The sequence below is a fragment of the Taeniopygia guttata genome, chromosome 1, assembly GCF_048771995.1.
Source record: "Taeniopygia guttata chromosome 1, bTaeGut7.mat, whole genome shotgun sequence".
Classification (NCBI taxonomy): domain Eukaryota; kingdom Metazoa; phylum Chordata; class Aves; order Passeriformes; family Estrildidae; genus Taeniopygia; species Taeniopygia guttata.
Genome location: NC_133024.1, coordinates 85,053,867 through 85,074,972, shown reverse-complemented (window position 1 = coordinate 85,074,972; position 21,106 = coordinate 85,053,867). Strand labels below are relative to the sequence as shown.

General features: G+C 39.3%; 1 protein-coding gene and 1 long non-coding RNA gene across 8 annotated transcripts in view; one reads left to right on the top strand and one right to left on the bottom strand.

Annotated features, from left to right (window-relative positions):
* Nucleotides 1–966: 966 nt before the first annotated feature.
* Nucleotides 967–5,116, bottom strand: LOC115496053 (uncharacterized). Its single transcript, XR_012057053.1, has 3 exons — nt 4,910–5,116; nt 3,874–3,984; nt 967–2,812 (listed from the first exon to the last, which is right to left on the bottom strand). It is a non-coding gene; the product is annotated as an uncharacterized lncRNA (long non-coding RNA).
* CRACDL (CRACD like) overlaps nt 4,449–21,106 on the top strand; it is a 64,483-nt gene continuing 47,825 nt past the window's right edge. For 4 of the 7 annotated variants that reach the window (XM_072932502.1, XM_072932498.1, XM_072932495.1 and 1 more), the window contains exon 1: nt 4,449–4,711. In XM_072932502.1, coding sequence (XP_072788603.1) covers nt 4,464–4,711 — 248 coding nt within the window. In that variant the 5' untranslated portion in view covers nt 4,449–4,463. Of the gene's footprint in view, nt 4,712–4,743; nt 4,979–21,106 lie in introns of those variants that run through there. The other 3 variants (XM_072932516.1, XM_072932514.1, XM_072932522.1) reach the window with 2 other exon arrangements.

Genomic DNA, 21,106 nt, shown 5'->3' with positions numbered 1-21,106 from the left:
ATTTTTATACAATAAAATCAAATCTGTCAAATGCTTTGGACTGACTGTTAAAGAGTCTAGGAAGTTTCCTCAAAGTGTTTTCAGAATCCACACCTAGATTCATCCTTTTTGCTATCTTCATAAAAAAATTAATTAGGTCTCTGGTTTATTTTTGCAAGCAAAGACATGTTGGTCACAATAATGGGTTAAGCATAAACTTGCACATGTATTCCTTTATGGGATTTTTTTTTGTGATAAGCTGACTGCTCAAAATTAACATACATGTCTGAGTAATAATTAAAGACAGCATAACCCATATGAATGCTCCTAATACTGAAATAAAGCAACTGTGTTGCTTTTTTAGGAACAGGTGGCTTTAAAAAAACTCTAAAACAGTTTAATGAATAATATTTTTTAAAAGTTAAAGTATAGATATATATGTGCAACATAAATTTTAGGATTATTTTCCTAAAGAGTAACATTTTTTTCAGTACAGGTGAACTGATTTTAATTTTGAGGTCCTGGTTCTTCATTCTTTATTTGGCACACAGCCACAGAAATCATATCAGCAATCACCAGTGTTAATGGGACTGCTTGCAAGTAATAAATAAAGACTGTAGGAGCAGACACAATTATATTAACCATTGCCACATTATGCAGTTATTAAATGGCATATTGTACACTTTTCCCAGATGAGAGAAGATGATAATTTCATTATCCTGGAAGATGAGAAAGAGATTCGTTGTTTTGCAATCATGCTGTTGTATTGATTTTTTTTTCCTAGAAGATGATCACAAACCAGTTTGAGATATGTGATCTTAGTCTATAAAACTAATACCCTATCATCTAGAAGATGAGAAGCAGATATTAGATAAATTTAGTACAGATAAAAGGAGCTCTTTTTGGGAGTGGATATGCTGTGCAGAGGCCCATGTCCTAAGAAGTAATTCTTTAGTTGCAATAATGATTGCATAATGATGCTTTTCCATGTAACATAATAAAAAAAGTCAGTAAAGATGGGCTAGGTACTCACCTAAAAAGTAAAATCAGAAGATTCTTAAGCAATTTGGACTTAAAAACTCTTCTTTTATGCAGAGAGGAATAAAGGAATATGAGATATAAACATCAATATATAATAAACCTGTTTTGGTTTTTTTTTTAATACTCTGGTATAGTAATAACCTTTTTATTAGGGTTAGCCTTTCTTTAAAAAAATGTTTTGGAAATGAAAACTTTAATTTTTTTTTTTTTTTGCAGGAAAATTGCAAGGGTATTATAATATCATGGATAGAGCCAAAGGAACTTTTGTCATTGGTGATGACATACAGACTTCAACAGACTTCTGACAGCAATTAATTGCTGCATAATTTTTAATGGCTAAGGAAAAAAAACATTCAAGTGAGTATATTCAGAGAGCAGGATCACTGTAGTGGCAATACCCCTGTGTCTGATCTACATCAGAAACTGAAAGAAAGAAAAAAATGAAAAAAATAATTGAATTTGCTGAAGTTTTCAAACAATATGTTTAAATTTGCTTGCTGGCAATGTCTGTAGTAATAGCCTGAGAGGACTGGAACAGTGTTTGTTGGTTGGGAATTGTATGTACTGCCCCAACAGTATATTCTAGAAACCTTCAGACCATGACTGAATATTAAAGGCCAATAAGCTCAGAGCTTTTACAGTTCTTTACTTTTGGTTGCAAACACTCTAATCTATAATACATCTTAATTTTTTCAATATCCAGGAATTACTGTTGTATATCCCAGCCTGAAATGTGTTACACACTTTGTGATTGTATCTATTTCCTCATGATGTGGGTTACTTGTGATTTTCTTGTCATTGCTTAGTTACAATATTTTGATTGGAAAGAGACCTAAAAAATTTATTTATCTGTTGTTTGCATTTGTGACACTTATTTGCAACTATGAACAATGCTATACTTGATTTTTATACATATATTTAAATTGCCTCTTACCACAATATTTTTACACAGGCAAACTTGAAAATACAATTTGTGGTTTTATAAAAAATAAGAGTAGTTTAAACTCAGCTATACTGTTATGACCTAAAATCATGTGGTTTGCATGACAAAGAAACCTACAGTATTTGTAAACCTAAAGTATTCATGATAATTTTTAGCCACTGGTAATAGAGTTATTTCTCACTGTTTGCTTACCTGTGGTAATGGAAACTGTCCCCACTACTCAGAAGAAGATATTTCACTTGAGCACAACTGGTTTACAGGGTTTGTAGAAGAAAAAATTCAGTATACCTCTGGCGTCATCCTCCTTATTTTCTTTTCTGCATACTAGAAGAAGCAGGATGTAGGGATACAGAGTGGTATCTCCATTACAGTATGACATCTCTTGTTGACCCCTTGTTGACCACTGCCATCATTCCATCTTTTCTTTTTCTTCTTTTCATTCACTAATAGAGCTTGAATTTTAGCAACATGTAATCAGAATTAAGATTCTGCTGTCAGTGTTAAAGCAAATGGTTTTAGTCTTTGAGCAGAAAAAATGTTCATGGTGTGAAGTAGTGTTTGGTAGTACTACAACTGAATTTTTTGTTCTATCCCTTCTACCCCCTTTCTTCTCAGACCAACTAATCCTGTCGGTGTCAGTGTAAGCAGCGGGGTATTAGCAACATGGCTATCAGCATCAGGTATAGTTTAGGAGTTCTGTTACTCAGTTGCTTTTCTGTATTTATTTAATCTTCGATGTTGGCAGTTACAATGATACAGTAGAATGCATAAGAACATAGTATATATTCCGCATTTAACTAGTTAATTTGCATTAGCTTCTCCTTCCTCATCATTTTGGGATGAATAGCCCTGCAACAAGAAATGCAAATTGATTTACTGATACAGGAGGGTCTGTAAAAGATGTGTGATCTTTTATTAAAAAAAGTAAAAGAGGCTTTTTAATGCATGTTGCACTCTTAATGATCTTTCCTCTGATCCACTGAACTTTCATGCTAATTCCCAGCAGAGGGAGTAAGTGAAATGAAGATGAATGAATCATACATAGCTTTGTGGTATTAACATACTCTGTTATCTGAACACATGGAAAGTTATTTCAGTTAGTTTTACATTTTTGACACTTTCCAAACAGAAGAAAAATAATTTATAAGATGGATAAAATTTTAATGTGACTCCACTTGGATTGAATATATCAAAAATGCAACCTTATTTCATTACAAGGATCAGATTTTTTATTAATAAACTTTGAAAAAACAATATTGGTTTGTAATTAAAACATTATGTCTAAAGATATGGCCTGAAATTATGTTCCCTTCCAATGGATTTTTTTTTAATCTGACTCTCTAATATACTGTAATTTGATTTTTATTAAAATCCATGAAGCAGTTTAATAATTTATTTCAGCAAATGCAAAATTCTAAGCTTAGTTTTAAGTTTCCTGTCTTATGCTTCTCATCTGTGTTGTATTTTTGGTGCTTTTATTTCCTGAGGTGGGAGAAGAACAAACATTTTTTATCTTGAATGCAGACTACACCCAAGCAATTATATAGAGTACACAAAGCAGAAAACGTCTTTGTTGTCAGAGTTGCAGTGCAACCGAGCGAGTGAACAATGTACTTCTAAGATTTGCTTTACGTGACGGTACATCTTTCCTGCACATAGAAATATTTTATAAAATCACTTTTGCCAGTATAGCATGAATATATTTAAAACAATGCTACTTGGCAGAAATAAAACCTATAATTGAATTTCTTTTTTGACCACAGTGACTGCTCTGGAAGTAGCGTTGAAATGATTTTTCATTTTAAGACTGAGTCAGGGTGCACCAGCTTTCCATTTTCATTTCTACCGTCCTTATCAGTGCCCTAAGAAACAAGCAACCTCCACGGCATTTTTCACTCTAATGCTTTTACCTTGGACTGCAAGTCAGTGTAGTGTGGTGTTCATTCATTTCTCAGGTAACATATGTATTTTCTATCCAAAAGTGCTGTCCTCGGACTTATTGACTTTACACGGGAGAGACTCTTTAGGGGAAAAAAAAAAAGTGCTCATGTTGAAACCAGAACTCACAAGTTTGAGAGAAGTTTATTAAAACAGATAAAATGCCAAAGTGAGGGGGACCGACTACCTGATGTTATTTTGGTCAATTATTCCCGTCAGTTCGGCCAGCCTTCCTTTCTCATTCATTGCATAGAAGCTAAGCTTGAAACACCCCATTTGAAGATCCAAGGGCACAACTGTTCACAGATGCAAGCAGCTTCAGCCGAAGCCTTTCACCAGATACCACCGCAAGGATCCTGACTGTACCTACGCAACTGCCCCGTCACCTCCAACACTCGCTCGAGAAAATAACCTGGAAATGGCTCGTCGCTACCTTAAGCCACTTGGGGTAGGCGAAGGGGGAAAGAAAAGCCGAGGTGGAAAGCTGCAGTGTTGAAATCGCCCTGTCTCAGTGCCTGGTCCGCTCCTCAGCCCGCGTGGCTCTGTGACCCGGCCGCGGTCAATGTCTCGCCGAGGCGGAGAGCGCCTGAGCGCCGCGCCCCGCCCGCCCCGGGGCAGCGCCGCGGGCCCGCCTCGCCTTTGGCCCCGCGGCCGCGGGCGGGTCCCGGGCCGCAGGTGGCGGCGGGCCCGGGGAGGAGCGGGCGGGCCCGGGGGCAGGTGGCGGCAGCTCCGCGGCTCGGATGGGTCCGCGCCGCCCGGCTCCGCCGCTCCCCGCCGCCGGCACCGCCGGCACCGCCGCCCGGGCCGCAGGTGAGTGAGGGCAGAGCGGGACCCGCCGCGCCCAGCGGGACCTGCGGGCCGAGCCGCGGGCGCTGCCCTCGGGGCGGGCTGGGCGGCGGGCAGGGCTTCGCTTCCTTCCCCCGTCCCTCAGGACGCTGTTTGCGAGCGCAGCGACGGGAGACACTTAACCTGAAGCAAAAGAGAGTTTGACTTAGAGGCCGCACGTACCCAGTGGGACTCCGGTTTCCATGTACACAAATGGCTCCTTCGCGACCGGCGGCTCCGGGTTTCTGGAAGGTGTGAATTGGATTGCGGTGAAGAGGCTGTGCTCCCACCTGCCCGGCTCCCTGCGGCAAGGCCGAGCTCAGCAGGCAGTATATTCTTGCCCTGAAAGGCTGTGGCTTTTTCTCTTCCATTCCTTAAATATCTCTCAAAATGCTGACTGATCCTCTACCCTGAAATTAGCCATAAATTCTGTGACTTTTCCCGTTTCTTTAATATACTTTCAGACACAAGACCTGAACTACCACAAATGCATTGTTTTCATTATTATGCTATCTTCTGTTGGCAAACTTTACTACCCGTAGTATATTTAGTGCATTGAATTTTGATTGCCATTGATGGATCTTAGGTTACTGTAAAGGAATCTCTTCAATTCAAAACCTTTTAAGAGCACAATGAAATTTTGGTTGTGAAAACGTCGGTTTTCCAGTTTTGCCACACAATTAGCTGAAAACCACCCCATATATAAAGAGAAGTTTACAGGAACACCCCAACAATATAAACACTAATTATTTGCATATTTTCACACTAGTTAAAAATCCAATTTTTTTTTCTATAGCTAATTTAATTGTATTTAAATTGGAGAAAGTACTGCATGTCTTATGCTTTATATGAGTATAAATACCAAAAGCAATGTTAGTATCAGCTAGAAGCATGCAGTGGACTGTACATTCCATCCTTTGTGAATTGTTATTCCAGGTAGATGCACAAGACCTTCCAGAATCTTTTCCTGTTCTCATCTTTTGCCATTATAAATCTTAGGTACCATAACTATCTCCCATAAATCTTTCTTTGGTTGGACTTCATGTTCTCTACTCAGTACTGTACATTCTCCTGTATTTGTCATCATTAAGAAGTTCATTTGCTTTATCACTCACAGATCATTAGCTTCCAAAAATAGCAACCATACATCAAAGCCTGTTTGATGTTGATACAAGGCTGTACATAATTTTTTGCATCAGAGTAATTTCTCAGTCTTTGTATCACCATGCCAATAAACACTGGGGCAACAGTCCTTTTCCATGCAACATGATATGGCTTGTTTTCATGTAAATTTTAAGTGGAACTGAGCTCTCATCAGCAGTTTCTACAGGGCAAAGATTAGATTACAGAAAGAAAAAAATGTAACTTTATTACTGGCACTTGCCTTGTAGCTCTTTAATCATTGAAAGAAGGCGTTTTCAGGGTAGCAGTTGGCTTATCATTAAAGGAAAGGGAGCAGGTGCATTTAGGCTTATCCAGTGACGAGGTAGGAACTGTCTGTGGTTGTTTATAGTGATGGGTAATTAGTTTGTCTATGTACAGACGTCAGAGTTTAGAGAAAGTAGAAGGTCATGTTTCTTTGCTTTCACAGAGACCTTGTGAACTTAAATTCTGCTGTGTTTTTAATTAAAAAATGTTTTATTTAGCATGTGCTTCTGGGTGTATAGGGTATAATTGTTCTCTTGGAAAAGAACAGAAAAAACAGCTAACCTGGCAGTGTTTCTTCTAAGGCAGTAGATGGGAATATGAGTGTGTGCTGCCTGCCATTGAGCTCTACAGAAGAAAGGGTTCTGCTCCCACTCAGCCTGTGGGGGTGCTGACAGCCTCTGCTGTCCTCTCTCCTGTGCTGTCCTCTCTGTTGTGTAGGACATTAACAGCTGTACAGTACTTGGCTGGTAGCCTCAGTATTTACAGTCATGACAAAAGAGTAGCAAACAGGAGAAAAAAACCTCCTAAATAACAAGGACTGGCACTGAACTGTTACTGAGGAGCTGAAAATAGGATTGAATTTTGGAAATGTCTCCGGCAAATATTTATTGCAGTAGTAAAGCTGCATTTCAGAGTCACCAGCGCAAAAGTGAAATCATCAATGTCTAACAATACATAGACAAGTTCTCCCTGTTTTATGTGAAGATTTAATAAATGGTCATTGCCTCACAGCCCATCTGTTCCACTCTTGATTTCAGATGTGTTTTGAGCACAACCGGTCTTTGACTGGAGAGTATAACCAACACACATTGTAGATGGGGACCTGCAGAGCACTCACTGTGCAGGAAGTGAAGGTGACTCTGAAGTCTGTTGTTACTATATCACAGGTCTCTTGTCCAGTGCCCTGCACAGCTGGAATCCATCAATTCTCTTGTTCTCTGCCCTCCTGCTTCGTAACAGCAAGCTCAGGCTTTGGCCCATTAAACATAATATATACCCAGCAATGCACAGTTAATTTATCTTTTTCGTTACAGAAGCCTAGAAGTGCCTTTCTGCAATTGTAGGTGCTGATGAACTGAATATGGCTAGTTTGTTAAAGTCCAAAATACTAAAGGATGTCCACTTGAACATGGGAATCTTTGTTGGAAGGCAATAGAATGAAGGCTGTACGTGCCAGGATTGTAAGATGCTCTTAGGAAAAGCTGCTTCATTTCCAGCTGTGCACATACTGGAAGAGAGTTAATCACAAGAGAGATGGAAGCTCAGTCATAAAATGTAATTTATCCAAGGTATTAAATATACAGTCTTCTCTTGCTGCAAGATTTATGTTTCTGTATTATTAAAGGGAGAGTCTGTGCAAAAAGGTCAGGAAAGGAGACCATTTACCTACCCTTTTTATTGCAGTGAAACATCCATTCATGGATGTTGTCACTTAAGGAAGATGGCTTTATCTGTACCAAAGCATTTCTGTGCATTGCTGCTCATCCTCAAGACAGCAGAACTCCCTCAGAATTATTCGGATTTGATAACCTTGTCTCAGTTGTTTTTGAACTGGTCAATACTTGTACAAATCCCTCCCCAGTGCCTTCTCAGTGTGGCAGTGCAGTCTCTCTCCTTCCACACTCCACATGAAGAGGGTTAAGCTAAGACAGGCTCATTAAATCTGTGTCATCTCATAAAGTCATTAATGGAAAGATCTTCCTGATACAGTATTTGACTAACTTTTTGGAGGTAGATGTGGGTAAAACAGTGCAATATAACAATGCAATACAAGAGTCTGACTGCCCTGAAATACATTTAAAATGGAAAGTTTTGAAATTAAGCATAAAAGTAAACAATGCAATCAGCACAGGAATTCTGGAGTATTCTGGTTTTTGGTATCTGTAAAGACTGCACATAGTGGGTTGTAGGATTCTGAGTGTAAAATGCCTACATCTGTTTGATGAGTTATAACAGGATGAAACTAAAAGTTTTGGCAGCTCAAAGCCAAGCAACTGGGTCTACTGCCCCCTGGGAAAATACAGACAGCAGTCTGGGAGCAGAGTGTAAATGTATAAGTAGATATTTCTGTGAAAACTATCAGCAGTGATGCTTCTAGTAAAGCTCAGACTTAAATAATTACTGTCTTAATTTCAAGGGTACCATTTTACCATTTTCATACCTCTTGCAAGTCCTGTTACTCGTGATGCCTGTACTCTATATAGCCTCAAAGGGAGTCAACAGAATTCCTCTTGGCAATAGTGGCTTATTCAGTTGTTGTAGGAATGTAACAGAAAATTGTCTTGGAACTCTTTAAACAGCAGATGGTATATCTGCTCTTGTGCAGCACTTTTGAAATGCACCTTGGGAGTAAATTTCACTATAGAAATTGGTGATGCCTTAAATTGTGACAAATTTTGAAATGATCAAGAGGAAGATTAAATCAATGGCTCAGAGAAATATGCATCAAAACAAGTGTGGGACTTTTTAGCAGTTGATCACCATTGACTCTTCATGACCTTGAATGAGTCTAGTGAAGTGTAATTACTAGAGTATTTACTTAGGGAAAAAGTTTTTTTTAGCCAGCCTGTTGATGTTCAAAGAGAATGAGATAAAACAGGGCGCTGATTTCTTTGGTATTTCTTCCAGTAAATTTGGTTTCTCAGAATTCTCAGGCCCGTGGTTCTCCATGCTCCCAGCTGCTTCAGAGAAGACTTTATCAGTCAGCTCCAGGAGTGTGGAAAACCTACACGTGTATAAGCTGGCACATACATTCAGTGGTGTCCTCTGCCAGCTGGTTCTCTGCTGAAGTTTGTTGCTAAGTTAAGACAGAAGTAACTTTCTAAAGAGTCCTTCAAGGAAAATGTCTTGACAGTACTTGACAGCACAACTTTTTCTTTTATGGAAACAGTAAATGATTTTAGGGATAATATCTCAGTTTACAGTCTGAGAGTACACAGTTATAAAAAGTTCTTCAGCTTGCACTGAGATACAGTCTCCATAAACAGTTTGTTTGTTCAGTGGATAAAAATACACAATAGCTCTAGTTTTCCCCCCTTTTTAAAACAGAAAATCAGTTTATTTTTAAAAAAAAAACAATTTATTTTTAATGAAATTGTTTAATATTGCATCCCTGAAAAGCTAAAAACTCAGTGTGTTTTGGTTTGTTTGTTTTTTATCTGCAGCACATAGAAGTTCTGGGCAATGGAGACAGGTAGCATTTTTACTCCTTTGTATCCTTAAGTGCTGACTGAGATGGGAAGATTACACAGTTCTCATTCTCCATGTCATTCTTCTTTTGTCACACCAACTTTGGCAATTCTGCTATTTAAAGAGACAGAATATAACAAAGGAACTGCTTCATCTTCTAACTCATTGTCTAATACAATGCAATCAGCTGCCTGTATTTTAGAATTATGGGATTTGTTTAATTCTTGAGTAGATTTCTTTCCTTCCTAAAATGGAAAATATTCTAGAACTGAACAAAGAAGCTATAAATACAATATAATATGGAATTTAAAGGACTCAGGGCACTGTATGCCATCAAAATTAGTAGCTCTTTTAATCTTACAGTTATGGCATTCCTTCTTTAATACTGGAATCAGTATCACTAAGGTTTTTTCAAGGTATTAGGGGGTTTGGCAGATACAGGAGTTGCACTGCATCAGCTGACCATGGAAACATGCAAGAGTTTCCATAGGTACTCGGACAAATTGGAGGTTAAGGAGGGACAAACATAAGAAATGTCTATCTGTCCTTCTAATTCCATTCCTAGAAGAAGAACAAATAGCTAATTTCTGCAGCTACAGGCCTTTTGAGTTGGTGTAGTGGTGTTTAATGCATAACCATAGAGCTGATAGTTTCATAGGTAGGAGCACTGTGCAAAACATCCCTATGGCTTAGGTCTCAGCTGGTAGGACTACAGGACGGAGAGATTCCAGATCCACATCACTTTGTTTGTTGCTCTGCAGTGGAAGGTATGTATGTCTGGTCTATTTGAGGTCTGCTTTTTACTCAATGATAAATTAGCTTCAGAAAACTATAGTTCAGAAAAGCATCAGGAGAGGAAGAGAATTAATGTCTCTGCTTAGTGGTCCTAATCAGAGTACAGAAGTAGTGCATGAATGAAGTATATATGGGAGTATCTGGTGAGAATTCTCCTTTAGGCCTCACAGAAACTTCAGATCTGTTTTTCATCCTGTCTTCTGCGCTGTAGGCTGGTTGTGTAGTGTGTTCAGGCATGCTCTCTGGTGTTTGAAAGGAGCAGTACATGCTGGTTTAATAGATATTCACCTCTGAGTCACCCGTTCTTCTCAGAACTTCTGAAAGCAGTCTCTTCATCAGAGAATATCAGAGTATCCAAAACTGGGGAGAATACTTGGTGGGGCTGGAAATCACAGAGGAAAGATGACAAAAGCGTGTCCCCTCAAACATTTTATTTGTTGTTGTCATTGCTGGGTGGGGTGATGTTGAAAGTTTTAGCAAAAGATAAACAATGCAATTTTTAGAAATTTAAATGCAAATCAAAACTGTGCAGAGGTGGTGTGGTGTTCAGAAAGACTATAGGTGGCAGCATCATAATAAAACAGAATTTATTTAATGTCATTAGTCAAAGAGAAATCAGCCCTTAGTTTCTTCAACAGCATGTCATGAAAAAATATATAAGACAGTTTCACACAACAAAAAGAGGAGATGAGAAACCTGGAGTTGATCATCATTTAAGCAAACAGTTAATATATGCCAATCAGTTCTTAATCTGTGTGATGTCAGTTTTTGCAAACATGAGTGAACATGCAGACCTGCAGAGATCCTTCTCCATATCTTGCTTGGTGCATTCAAGCCATTAGTGGTAGCTGAATTTTGCCACACTGGCACATAATCCAAGCAAGAAAAAGAAAATGCTTTTCTCATTAGGACTGTTGTGTCAGGATTTTAAAAAGGAGTATTTGAAGAAAGACAAGTTAGTGTATTTCAGTGAGGTGTCCTGTCCCAGGTGGCTAATGTCTTTGAGACATTGAAGGTGGATGGACTAAAGGTTGATTTTTTAATGGAAAGGAGTACTTAACAGTTTATGAAAATGGAGCCCATTTCAGGTATTTTGGATGTAGCTTCCCAGCATGAATACTTCTAAGTTAACTCTGAAAAAGAAATCTGTTTTTAAAATAATCAGGACAACATTTTTTTCCTTTTGTCCCTCTTACTTGCCATTAAGGTTTATAGAAACTGTTAATGAGGAGTAGTTTCTTGTGCTAATGTGCACTATAATTTTCTCCTAGTATTGGTTTATAGGAGAAATGAGATTTTTTTTCACTGCAGCCCAGGGAGAACTGTCAGACTCATTTGACAGGGCCCAGATACACTTTTTTTCTTGTCCTAATGCACTCCCCTCGAATCACTCAGTCCAAAATTATCAAAGTGAAGTCACAGGCTGTATCTGGTCCATGGGTTTCTTGTTCCTCAGCAGCCTGTTTTATAAGATACTGTAGAGGTTACTGCTCTCAAATATTCAATTAAATATGTACTTCTCTCAAAAGTTATTTGATACAAAATCATGGGAGCACAAGTATAGATTTTTTTTTTATTTAATATTGTAGCCTAGCTCTTTTTAAAAATTTATTGTGAGATGAAGTATGGTCCAGACTGTAAACTCAGTTTGTCTAATTGCTACTGAACCAGCTGATGAAGAGTGCTGTGCTTCTTTATTGGTTTATTTTTTTAAAGTGAGGTGCTAGATGTATGTCAGTATTTTAAACCGATTGAGCAGATTACAGAGTTCTGGGTGACTTGCATCAGTGAAAGGATGCTGAGGGAAAAAAGTCAAGTGTCACTGTGAAAATTATTTGTTCTTTCTAATGACTTAAGTTTCCCTTTTTTTGATTACATCTACAAAATCTCTTTGACCAAATGACAAACCAGTGTGAATTAAGCTATTTAACCATTTCTGCCTGTCTTGTGTCTCGCACTACCAGGTAGTGTTGAAATTTACTCAAGCAGCTTCCACAGGACTTAAATTTGTTTGCTCAGAGATAGAGATGAAGCAAGATTGCAAAGCTGAAATATGCAGGTGTTATTTTTTTTTACCCAGCAGAGGGAGGAAAACACTTGCCTGTACTATTACTTCTGTATTTCTTTCTTTCATAAGCCAATGTAATGGATTGGCGACATTGTACTTTCATGTAAAGAGATAACAAAGGCATGACACTCAACACAGAGGCTTTCAACATCCCATTTGTGTGCCATAAATGTGGGACATAAATCCCAGTCAACTGCAATATGAAGGAGACACCTAACCTCAAAATCCTGCTGTGGGTCTTATTGGATAATGATTCCTATTCACTGCAAGTGATGGTTCCCATCTCTATCTTTAGGTATTTAATAGCTGTGAAAACTTGGCCCTCAATAACTATTTATCTAAAGAGTAGGGAGTACTTCTGAACTTGTGAACACTGGGTGTACCAGGCTGTTGTTGGAACAGTCCTGGATGTAATCGTTGTTGGATAGGCTGGTGATGGTTTGCAGCAAGCGGAGTGGATGTAGTCAACCTGTTTTGAAGACCATGAGAGTTTAGCAGTTTGGTTTCAAGCGTTGCCTCCGGTGCCACAGAACAGTCCTGAGAGTGTTTCGCTTACAAGAGCAGATGCAGCCTGAGGCAGAGGCTCCTAGATATGGGCTAGGCTGTATCACCCACATCAAGCAAAGTGATTTTGTCTTTACCCTGGCAGGGGTCAGTAGGTGAGCTGTTAGGTATATTGAAGGGGAGGGGAAATTTCATCTTCTGTTTTGATGATTTTTTTTAAAGCACAGTTCTATTTTCTGTGCTAGTCTGTGGACTTTTTTGTAGCATGGTATGAATGATTTGTGTTTGATCCCACAGCTGGAGAGAGCACTTCCAGTTTGTAGGGCAAATGAGGTCATTTATGTGTTGCTGTGAAAGGCTATGGGAGCAAATGCCAATTTTCTCACAGTCACAGCTCACACTTCTCTTTACACTTCGGGGCTGGAGGTAAGGTCAGTGGGCAGCAGGGTGCCAACAAGAGTAGGAGCTCACTGGAACAAATGAGTATTCACCCAGCTAACACTTATTTCTGTCTTTTCTTTTGCCGTAAGATTGCAGCCCCTAACTCAAAGATGGCCCAGTACAACACTGTTCCAACAGCTGCTGTAAGCAGAAGATACTTGGGTATAATCGGACTCTGTACACTGATGACTGATCACACAAATCTGATAAATTCTTATGACAGGATCTGTGGCTTTGAGGTTCATTGTAGAAGCCAGATTGTGCCTTATTTGCTGTTAAGGCTTAATAGAATTGCCCATTGATTTCTCTGCAGCCACGTCCCCCAAGGGATTTATTCATTCAGGGATTAAAATTGTTCCACGGTTGTCTGATTTGTTTAAAGCTCATGCATTTCTCTTAATTGGAGACAGTGACCTCAAAAATAGCTGAAACCTTCCATTATCCTTATGTGGAAGAGAAAGGTGTACCAAAAAAAAAAAGTAATATTCTAATTATTGAAGGCTCCTACATTTCTACTTTTTTACCTTTCTACTTCTGCTTGCTTAAATAGAATATGACTTGAAATATCTGTCTGATGAATTTGTTTGGAGTGGAAGGAAGCCAAGAATTGTTTTAACAAATGTTTTAGCTTGACACAGAGTATGGAGGCTTAGTTTGCCAAGCTGGAAAAGTGAATAAGTAGGCACTTTTCATGAGGCTTATATAGGGTGTGGGTCATCTTGAATGTCAGTTCCAATCTGTGTTACATATTTGTAGAGGAGTGTATATCGTGAATGAATGGACATGTTCTCCTCATAAGTCTCGTGTTTCTCTGAAACAGCAGATTAGTTTTGAGAAACTGTGGCACATAGTGCAGTCAGCAGAGAAGCTGAAAGGACTTCAGGAAATCAGCTCCTTCTATGTGCTGGACAAAATTTCTGAGGTACCCGCAAATGTGTCTGGAGGAGTGTTGTGTTGGGTGCTGCGATGGTGCAAAGAGAACGTGTCTGGTAAGCTGGGGTGCAAAATACAGTGAGGAGCATTATGGCTCCTGGGTCAGGTGGATGGAGTTCAGCACAGGAGAAGGGAGCCTGTGAGAGCAGTATCCCATGGTTTGGTGGGCTGCAGAGCTATTGTCCTATCTGTGGCCTCTTGGCTGTAGAACAGGCTCTCTTGATTCTTTTGACAGGTGTGCCAGTGTTAATTCTTCCTACAGCTGTGAAAGAAATCAACAAAAGCCACCTGAAAGTCAATCTGCTGCTGCTTCCACTTTCACATGGGCATTTGAGATCACAGTGTAGTGTGTATGAAAAGCCGTATGTGGGCAAGACAGAGCAAGGATCTGCTGCAAGGTCAGAATTGGGGCGTGTCCCTGGATTTACTTGAGATCTGAGGCTGTCAAAATTTAGGTCAAAACCAGGCTTTTAGCTAATATTAATCTGATGATGAAGCCAGATCTAATCCTGGTAATTAAAAACAAAACCCCAAACAAAACTTGATTGCATGGATGAAATAGAATTCATTGAAGAGGAGGGAGGCTTCTCTGAGCATCACTCCCTATTTTGTTCTGCCACCAGTGAAGTGGTGCCCTATTATTAGCCCCTTTTCGGAATTCTTTTTCAATAACAATTCTTGCTTTCCCTCAGACTTTCTGCAGCCTTTAATACTGTTTTCCCTGCAGAGTTTCTCCTTCCTTGCTTTCTTGTTTTGCACAGAAACATCTCTGCCATACAAATACCTGCATTTGTGATAACAATCTTAAGGGACAGCTCTCTGCCCTAGAACATCAGTTGCTCCTTTGGACTTGCCATGCATTTATAGATGATGGTTCTGCTGCTTTCATTATGTCCTTGGATCAGGAAGCTCTGTTGCATTTTACTCTTGTTTTGAATTGCTTCAGTAATGCTTAAACCTGTTGCAACAATGGGTTATTAACTTGGAATTTAACAGTGGAAGATAATGGGAGGAAAAGACGTATATCTTTCCTAGAAGCAAGTTGAAATAATGGGTTTGTAATAATATAGCACTGCATATCTGATAACCCAGGGTCCCCAGGTGGGCTTGAACCCACCTTGAACGGGCAAAGTTTTATGACACTGAAGGTTAGTCTATTTCAGTAATGCCTGAACTGAGTAAACAGTCTGGCTACTCTGACATTTGTATTGAGTCTGCACTATACAGAAGGATAATAGTAGCTGGCCTGCTGTTTTGACAAAATTATGCTCTTTAAACTGGTTACCAGTGCTTGTGTAACTCAACACTGTTAGCACAAGTGTATGAGTGTTTTTATTTGGACTCTGATGGCATGCTTTAAGGAACTGCTGTCTGCTCTAGAGTAAAGAGGTTGTTTCCATGACCTTTCTCACAGTGAGAGGATGTTTTTAGCAATAGCTAATCCTGTGAATCTGATATGAAATGATTCTGTGAGCAGAGAGCACTGGAAAGTGTCATGTGTCCACAAAGGATTTTTGGTCAGTTTTCTTGAAACATTCTCTGCAATTCTTGCAATGAGCCTGGTGTAGCGAGTTTCTTAGTCAAAGTGAAATACTGACAATTAGACTTTAAATCAGATTCTGTAGTTTTTACCTTTATTACTTCAACAGCCCAGTTTAATAACCAGTTCAGCTGCTTTGCTGTCGTATTCTAAATGAAAGTCACAAGCTGTAGCTCAGTCACAAGATAAGAGTACCATGTGTGCAGATAGGTACACCTCAACTTCCTGTCGAACTCCTAGGTACTTTGGATCTGTGGATAATGGTGTGAGAATCTCCAGCAAGGGCTTCTTGGTTCCACCTCCACAAAACAAACTTGCAAATTCTGCTGAAAAGTATTTCATTGTTTTTCAACCACATCTGTTCCTACACAGCACTGTTTGTCAGCTGTATTTCCATAATATAAAGTCTCATTTCCTCCTAGCTTTTTGTATCTGACTAGTTGTTATTTTAATAGCATCTATTTCTGAAGCATAGGGCAAAATAAAAGTGACCAATCTAGTTTTCTTCATAGTATCAATAAGTGATTACACCATTTTGTTTTTTCTGTCCACTCTGCAGTATGGAATATGGTTGAAATTTACAATAGCACTGAGCATCATCCTAACTCTGTTTATTTGACTGTTAGAATTAGACTGAGGCTGAATTAACTCAGCCCAAGCCCAAGCCACAGTCTGCTCTGATGTTATTAAAACTTTTTACTCCACAACAGTCTGTATAGTTTGTAGTGATCTGGAGACAGTATCTGCTTTAAAAGGTTAGGGTAAGGAAGCAGAAGCCATTTGCTAGTGAAGGCAGGAGTGCTACTGTGATAGGAACATGCAAATGGTCTACTTACATGAGAATGTTTGTTATCAAAATGATCTTCAACTTTTAGCTAGTCTTTGTGATGTTTCTTATTACTCGGCCACTTTGCTTAGTAACAGGAAATTGCCAAATACTGGGTGAGACCACTTCAGTTTTTAAATGTCTTAATTAATTATATTGGATGTGTAATGCCTGATAAGATACTGTTTGTTAGACCAGAACGCCCTGGCAATTTTGTGCAGACTGCTTGTAAAGAGCATTATTTACTCTGCTGAGTCAAAGCACAAGGCTGAGTGTGTCAGAACCAAAGTTCATTGTGGAGCTGTAACCTGCCTCTTGTATGTGGGGTGGACTCCAGTTACACCATCACAAGTTATTTATCCTTTTGTCCCTTTACTCAAAGGACCACCTGCCAAAGTTATGAGGGACTATAATGAAGGAATATATATGAGGGACTATAATGAGGGAATATAATGAAGGAAATTAATACAAGTATCACTGCTATCTCTAATAAAATATCACGGGCTTACAGTGAAAACCTGAAGGGAAGTTAATCAAGAAATAAATACACTGTGTGCTGCCTAAATCAATGATGTTGATTTCATGTAGCTGTAAAAGTGAAGATGTAAATTGTTTATATGCAATTGTCAATTCTAAGACTTTGAAAACCAACTAAAATAGAAAATTACTTTTTCCTGGGCTTGCCTGTCATTGGAAAAAATAAAGGTACTTAAGTCCCATTTTCTTAAAGACATTGTAGAATTTTACATCTTATTCTAGATTAGGAAAGTAGTTTGCTCTGCTGTGTAAGTATCAAATCAAATCACGCAACATTTAGTAACTAGATCACACCCAACTTATTTTAAAACAGATTATTTAAAAACATACCATGTAGTTAGGATAGCATGGAAACAGGAGATATATTTAAAAAGAGGAAGGAACATTTCTGCTTCTGTTTGGCTGTTCAGGTGACTTTCTGGGTATGTAAAGGCTTTGTTTTCCTCAATTTTCTTTCTATTTCCTCTTTCTTTTTGATATCAATCTTTCTTGCCTCTAGTAAAACCCAAGAAAAACCTGGACCCAAAGTAAGCTGGAGAATTGGACCATATGCAGAGACTCACATATCTAAAACTAAAAATTGTGGCAGAGGCAGTAGAATAAGAAAAGGAGGTTATTAAAAGAAGCTATATTTGTAGAAATTTTTCATCCTTTTGCTTCAGAGGTTATGTACAGCAGCATGGAAGATGGTGCCTATTTCTTCTGTTCTGTCTGACTTCTGCCTGGCAGCTCTGCATGCAGGCACCCAGAATCCAGTCAAGGTGGGCTCAGCTTAGTGCTGGTGATAGTACTGCCCTCCTGCTCCAATGATGGTTGTAAGGAAATGGAGATAGATGGCAGTTCTGTCTGTGAGTGTTGTTTGGGGAACACAGAGCAGTTGGGAACTCAAGTGGTTGCCCTTTGAATCATTTGAATCATGGTACGTGTGTGAGGACACTGGTATCACTCTGTGTTGCACGGAGTCTTTTGGCTTTTTAATTCTTCTGAAATTGCTTATACTTCCTCTGGACATTGTCCTTCAATAGTAATAGAACTTTAATGACTAGTCATGAATCAGTAAAAATTGTAAAACCCAGCCTAGAGCTGATGCAGTTGTGTCATCATAAATGTATTCAGAGCATACTCATACATACAGAGGGAAATGAGCTACACTAGTACTTGGCAATGCTAGATTAAAGGTTGGACTCGGTGGCCTCTAAGATGTTTTCCAGCCTAAATGGTTCTGTGATTGGTGCCTAAATACTGTATCCTGAGAGCTGCATAGAAGGCCATTGTTTCTTTCTGGTCTTCACGTCCCAACCAGCCAGTGTATGTCTTGGGTACTGTACTGTATTATGTATATTATAATGGGTTGTTTGAATGGCCACTGGGTGTGTTTGCATCAACTTCAGCCTAAGTGGAACAAGAGCTGTGAACATGCAGAGACGTGGACTACAGTACAGGCTAGACAAGCCCTCTGAGGACTGAAGATGTCATGTTGTTCTTTTTTCCGTGTTGCTCTTATGATATGGAGGTGCATGTGTCCCCATCCTAAATAATCTCACTAGATGGTGTGAACTATTTAGCCCTCAAAGGGGAAAAGAATTCTTTGTTCCTCATTTCACAGCTCCTTTTCTCAGCAGATCCTCTCTTAGTTACCATGGATATGTAAACTGGTACAGTCATCCCACCCTTTATTCATACACCTACTAACATCTGCACAAAGTGTGGCTTTCAAATATAGACCTGGCTTGTGCTGGATCTGGATAAATCTGGAGCTGGTTTACACATTTCTTTGACACATTGGTTTTGGCTGGTCGTTCTACCTTTTAGAGCAGATGTAACATTTCATAACTTGTCACTGAATTTTTATCCTTTCATTCATGATGGTGACAACCAGAATCTGATTGCGAATCAGCAACATGAAGCATATAAAGCAGCTTGGGAATTTAAAGAAATTTGTTTCTCAGCACCCCTCCCTTGAACATTGGGTGGTGTACGAAGTATCAGGTAACATGGAGACATGGAGCAGGCAGGTCAATTCCATACAGTTCAGCAGCAAAGGAATTTGCATTGCAAAAGAATTTATACATCTTATTCTTTAGTGGCACTTGAGCCTAATTGTGCTTTATTTGACACTAACTGGCTAATTAAGGAGTTTTTCTTTAGGCTTCAATGGACATTGGATCAGAGTTGCTGAAACCAAGGGCACTGAACCACCAGGTTAGGTTTATTACCTTCATAACTGAGGTAGGAAACTCTGGAAAACTATGATCAGCTCTGTAGTATCAGCATTTATCTAAACATTAAGAGGTCAAGACATTGCAAACGTCACACCATTTCCACTTACTTGACCATGTAATGCGTGGAGAAAGTGGAGAGCAGACAGGCTACTGGATGTCAGCTGAGCCACCAAAACCACAGGGGAAACAGAAAAAGACAAGTGTATTTGCATATTTAGATATACATAGAAGCATTAAAGTAAGAATTCTCAAGCTTTTGTTCACTTACATTGTTTGGATAAACTGTTGGTCTTTTGTGGCATTCAGATATGAAATACAGTTAATATTTTTTCATGACATTTTTTCTGTCTTTGTCTGTAAAAGAAAGCCACAATAGTAATGAGAGGATTAGCAAATGTGTATGTTGAGAGTGTTGCTGTGGCTGTGATATTTCCAGAGCCATGTGAGATATTCTCATGTATGAATAACATCAGGCTTTTTACTGCTCTTATTATTTAATTGTATTCTTACAGTATTCAAAGGACTCAGCCAGCACAAGAAGCTATTGTGCTTGGAACTGTGCAAACACTTGAGATGGAATATTCTCTAAAAAATTCTGAGTTTAACGTAATGAGACGGGTAAAACATGTGCATTCAAGCAACTCCGTAATACCTTGCTCTTAGGCATTTAGGTGGGGTCATAACAAGACTTTTTGGCACCTTTCCCTTGCTCCTCCTCTTGTGCTGCTTCTGTCCTCCTCCTGACACCCTTCCCAGCCATCTGGTATTTTAGTTTTGCAAGCCCTTGTTCTGGCACTGCCCCTGTAATGCAGCCTGGGCTGGGCACCCTGCGGGGTGAAGGCACAGTCCCATATCCACATCAGTTATTTCACAAGAGTCCTCATACATTTTCACTGAAAAGAGCAAGACAGTTGCTGAAGACTCAGGAAAATGGTTTGAAGGTTTCAAGTCAAGTTTTTTCCCACACAGCATTTGTTTCTTTTGGAAGTCCATATGCAATTCTCTGCACTTAGCTGCTGCATAACTTGATGTCTTCTCTTTGTACAAGAACATGCCCTGCCAGCTGCTGGGGCTGCAAATCCTGCTTCCAAGAAACAGCTGCAACACAGACTACTTTCCATCATTGAAAATGGTTTACAGTTCTTTTTGGTACCTGTATTTTGCTCTGGCTTTCTACTTTGTTCCATCTTAACTTAAAAACTTTGCTCCTATGCTAATGGCTCTCAAAGGGACAAGGACAGAATTTCTGTTGGTGGAGCAAGGCATCACCCAAACCTGCCAGTCTGCCTGCCATACTATTTTGGATGCCAAGTTGACAGCAAGAATGAATTTATGCTATAAGATTGAAAAGGAAGTGTGTCATTCAGCTGTTTGGACCAGCAGATGGCAAATGTAAAGGAAAAAAAAATCGATCTAAGAGCCAATTCAGAGAACAGACATTAAATAAAGCCATCTGGCAAACATATGAAGGGAAAGAAGATGATTAGACCAAGTTCTGCTTTAAATATCTGCTCACATTGAGAGGAAGTTGGTGGGAACTCATACCATGGGAGAGCAGGCTTTGAGCCTATAAGGAGTCCTGTGTAGTGCCAAAGCCTGTGGCAGATTTGAGGATTTATAAGGACCCTAAGCTATCAAGCAGGCAGAGCCTAAGCAGCAGCATTCCTGCCTGTGTGAGATACTGGTGATACTCCACACAGAATAGTGAATACAGAACTGCTTGATCCCCCATGATGGGATTGAAAAGACCACACCTAGGAACCTTGTTTTTAGAAGGGGACTAGAAAGACAAGCGTGGAAGTAAGCAAAGAGGGTGATCTAATAGTACTTGTGGATGCCTCATCCCTGGAAGTGTTCAAGGCCAGGTTGGATGGGGCTTTGAGCAGCCTGATCTAGT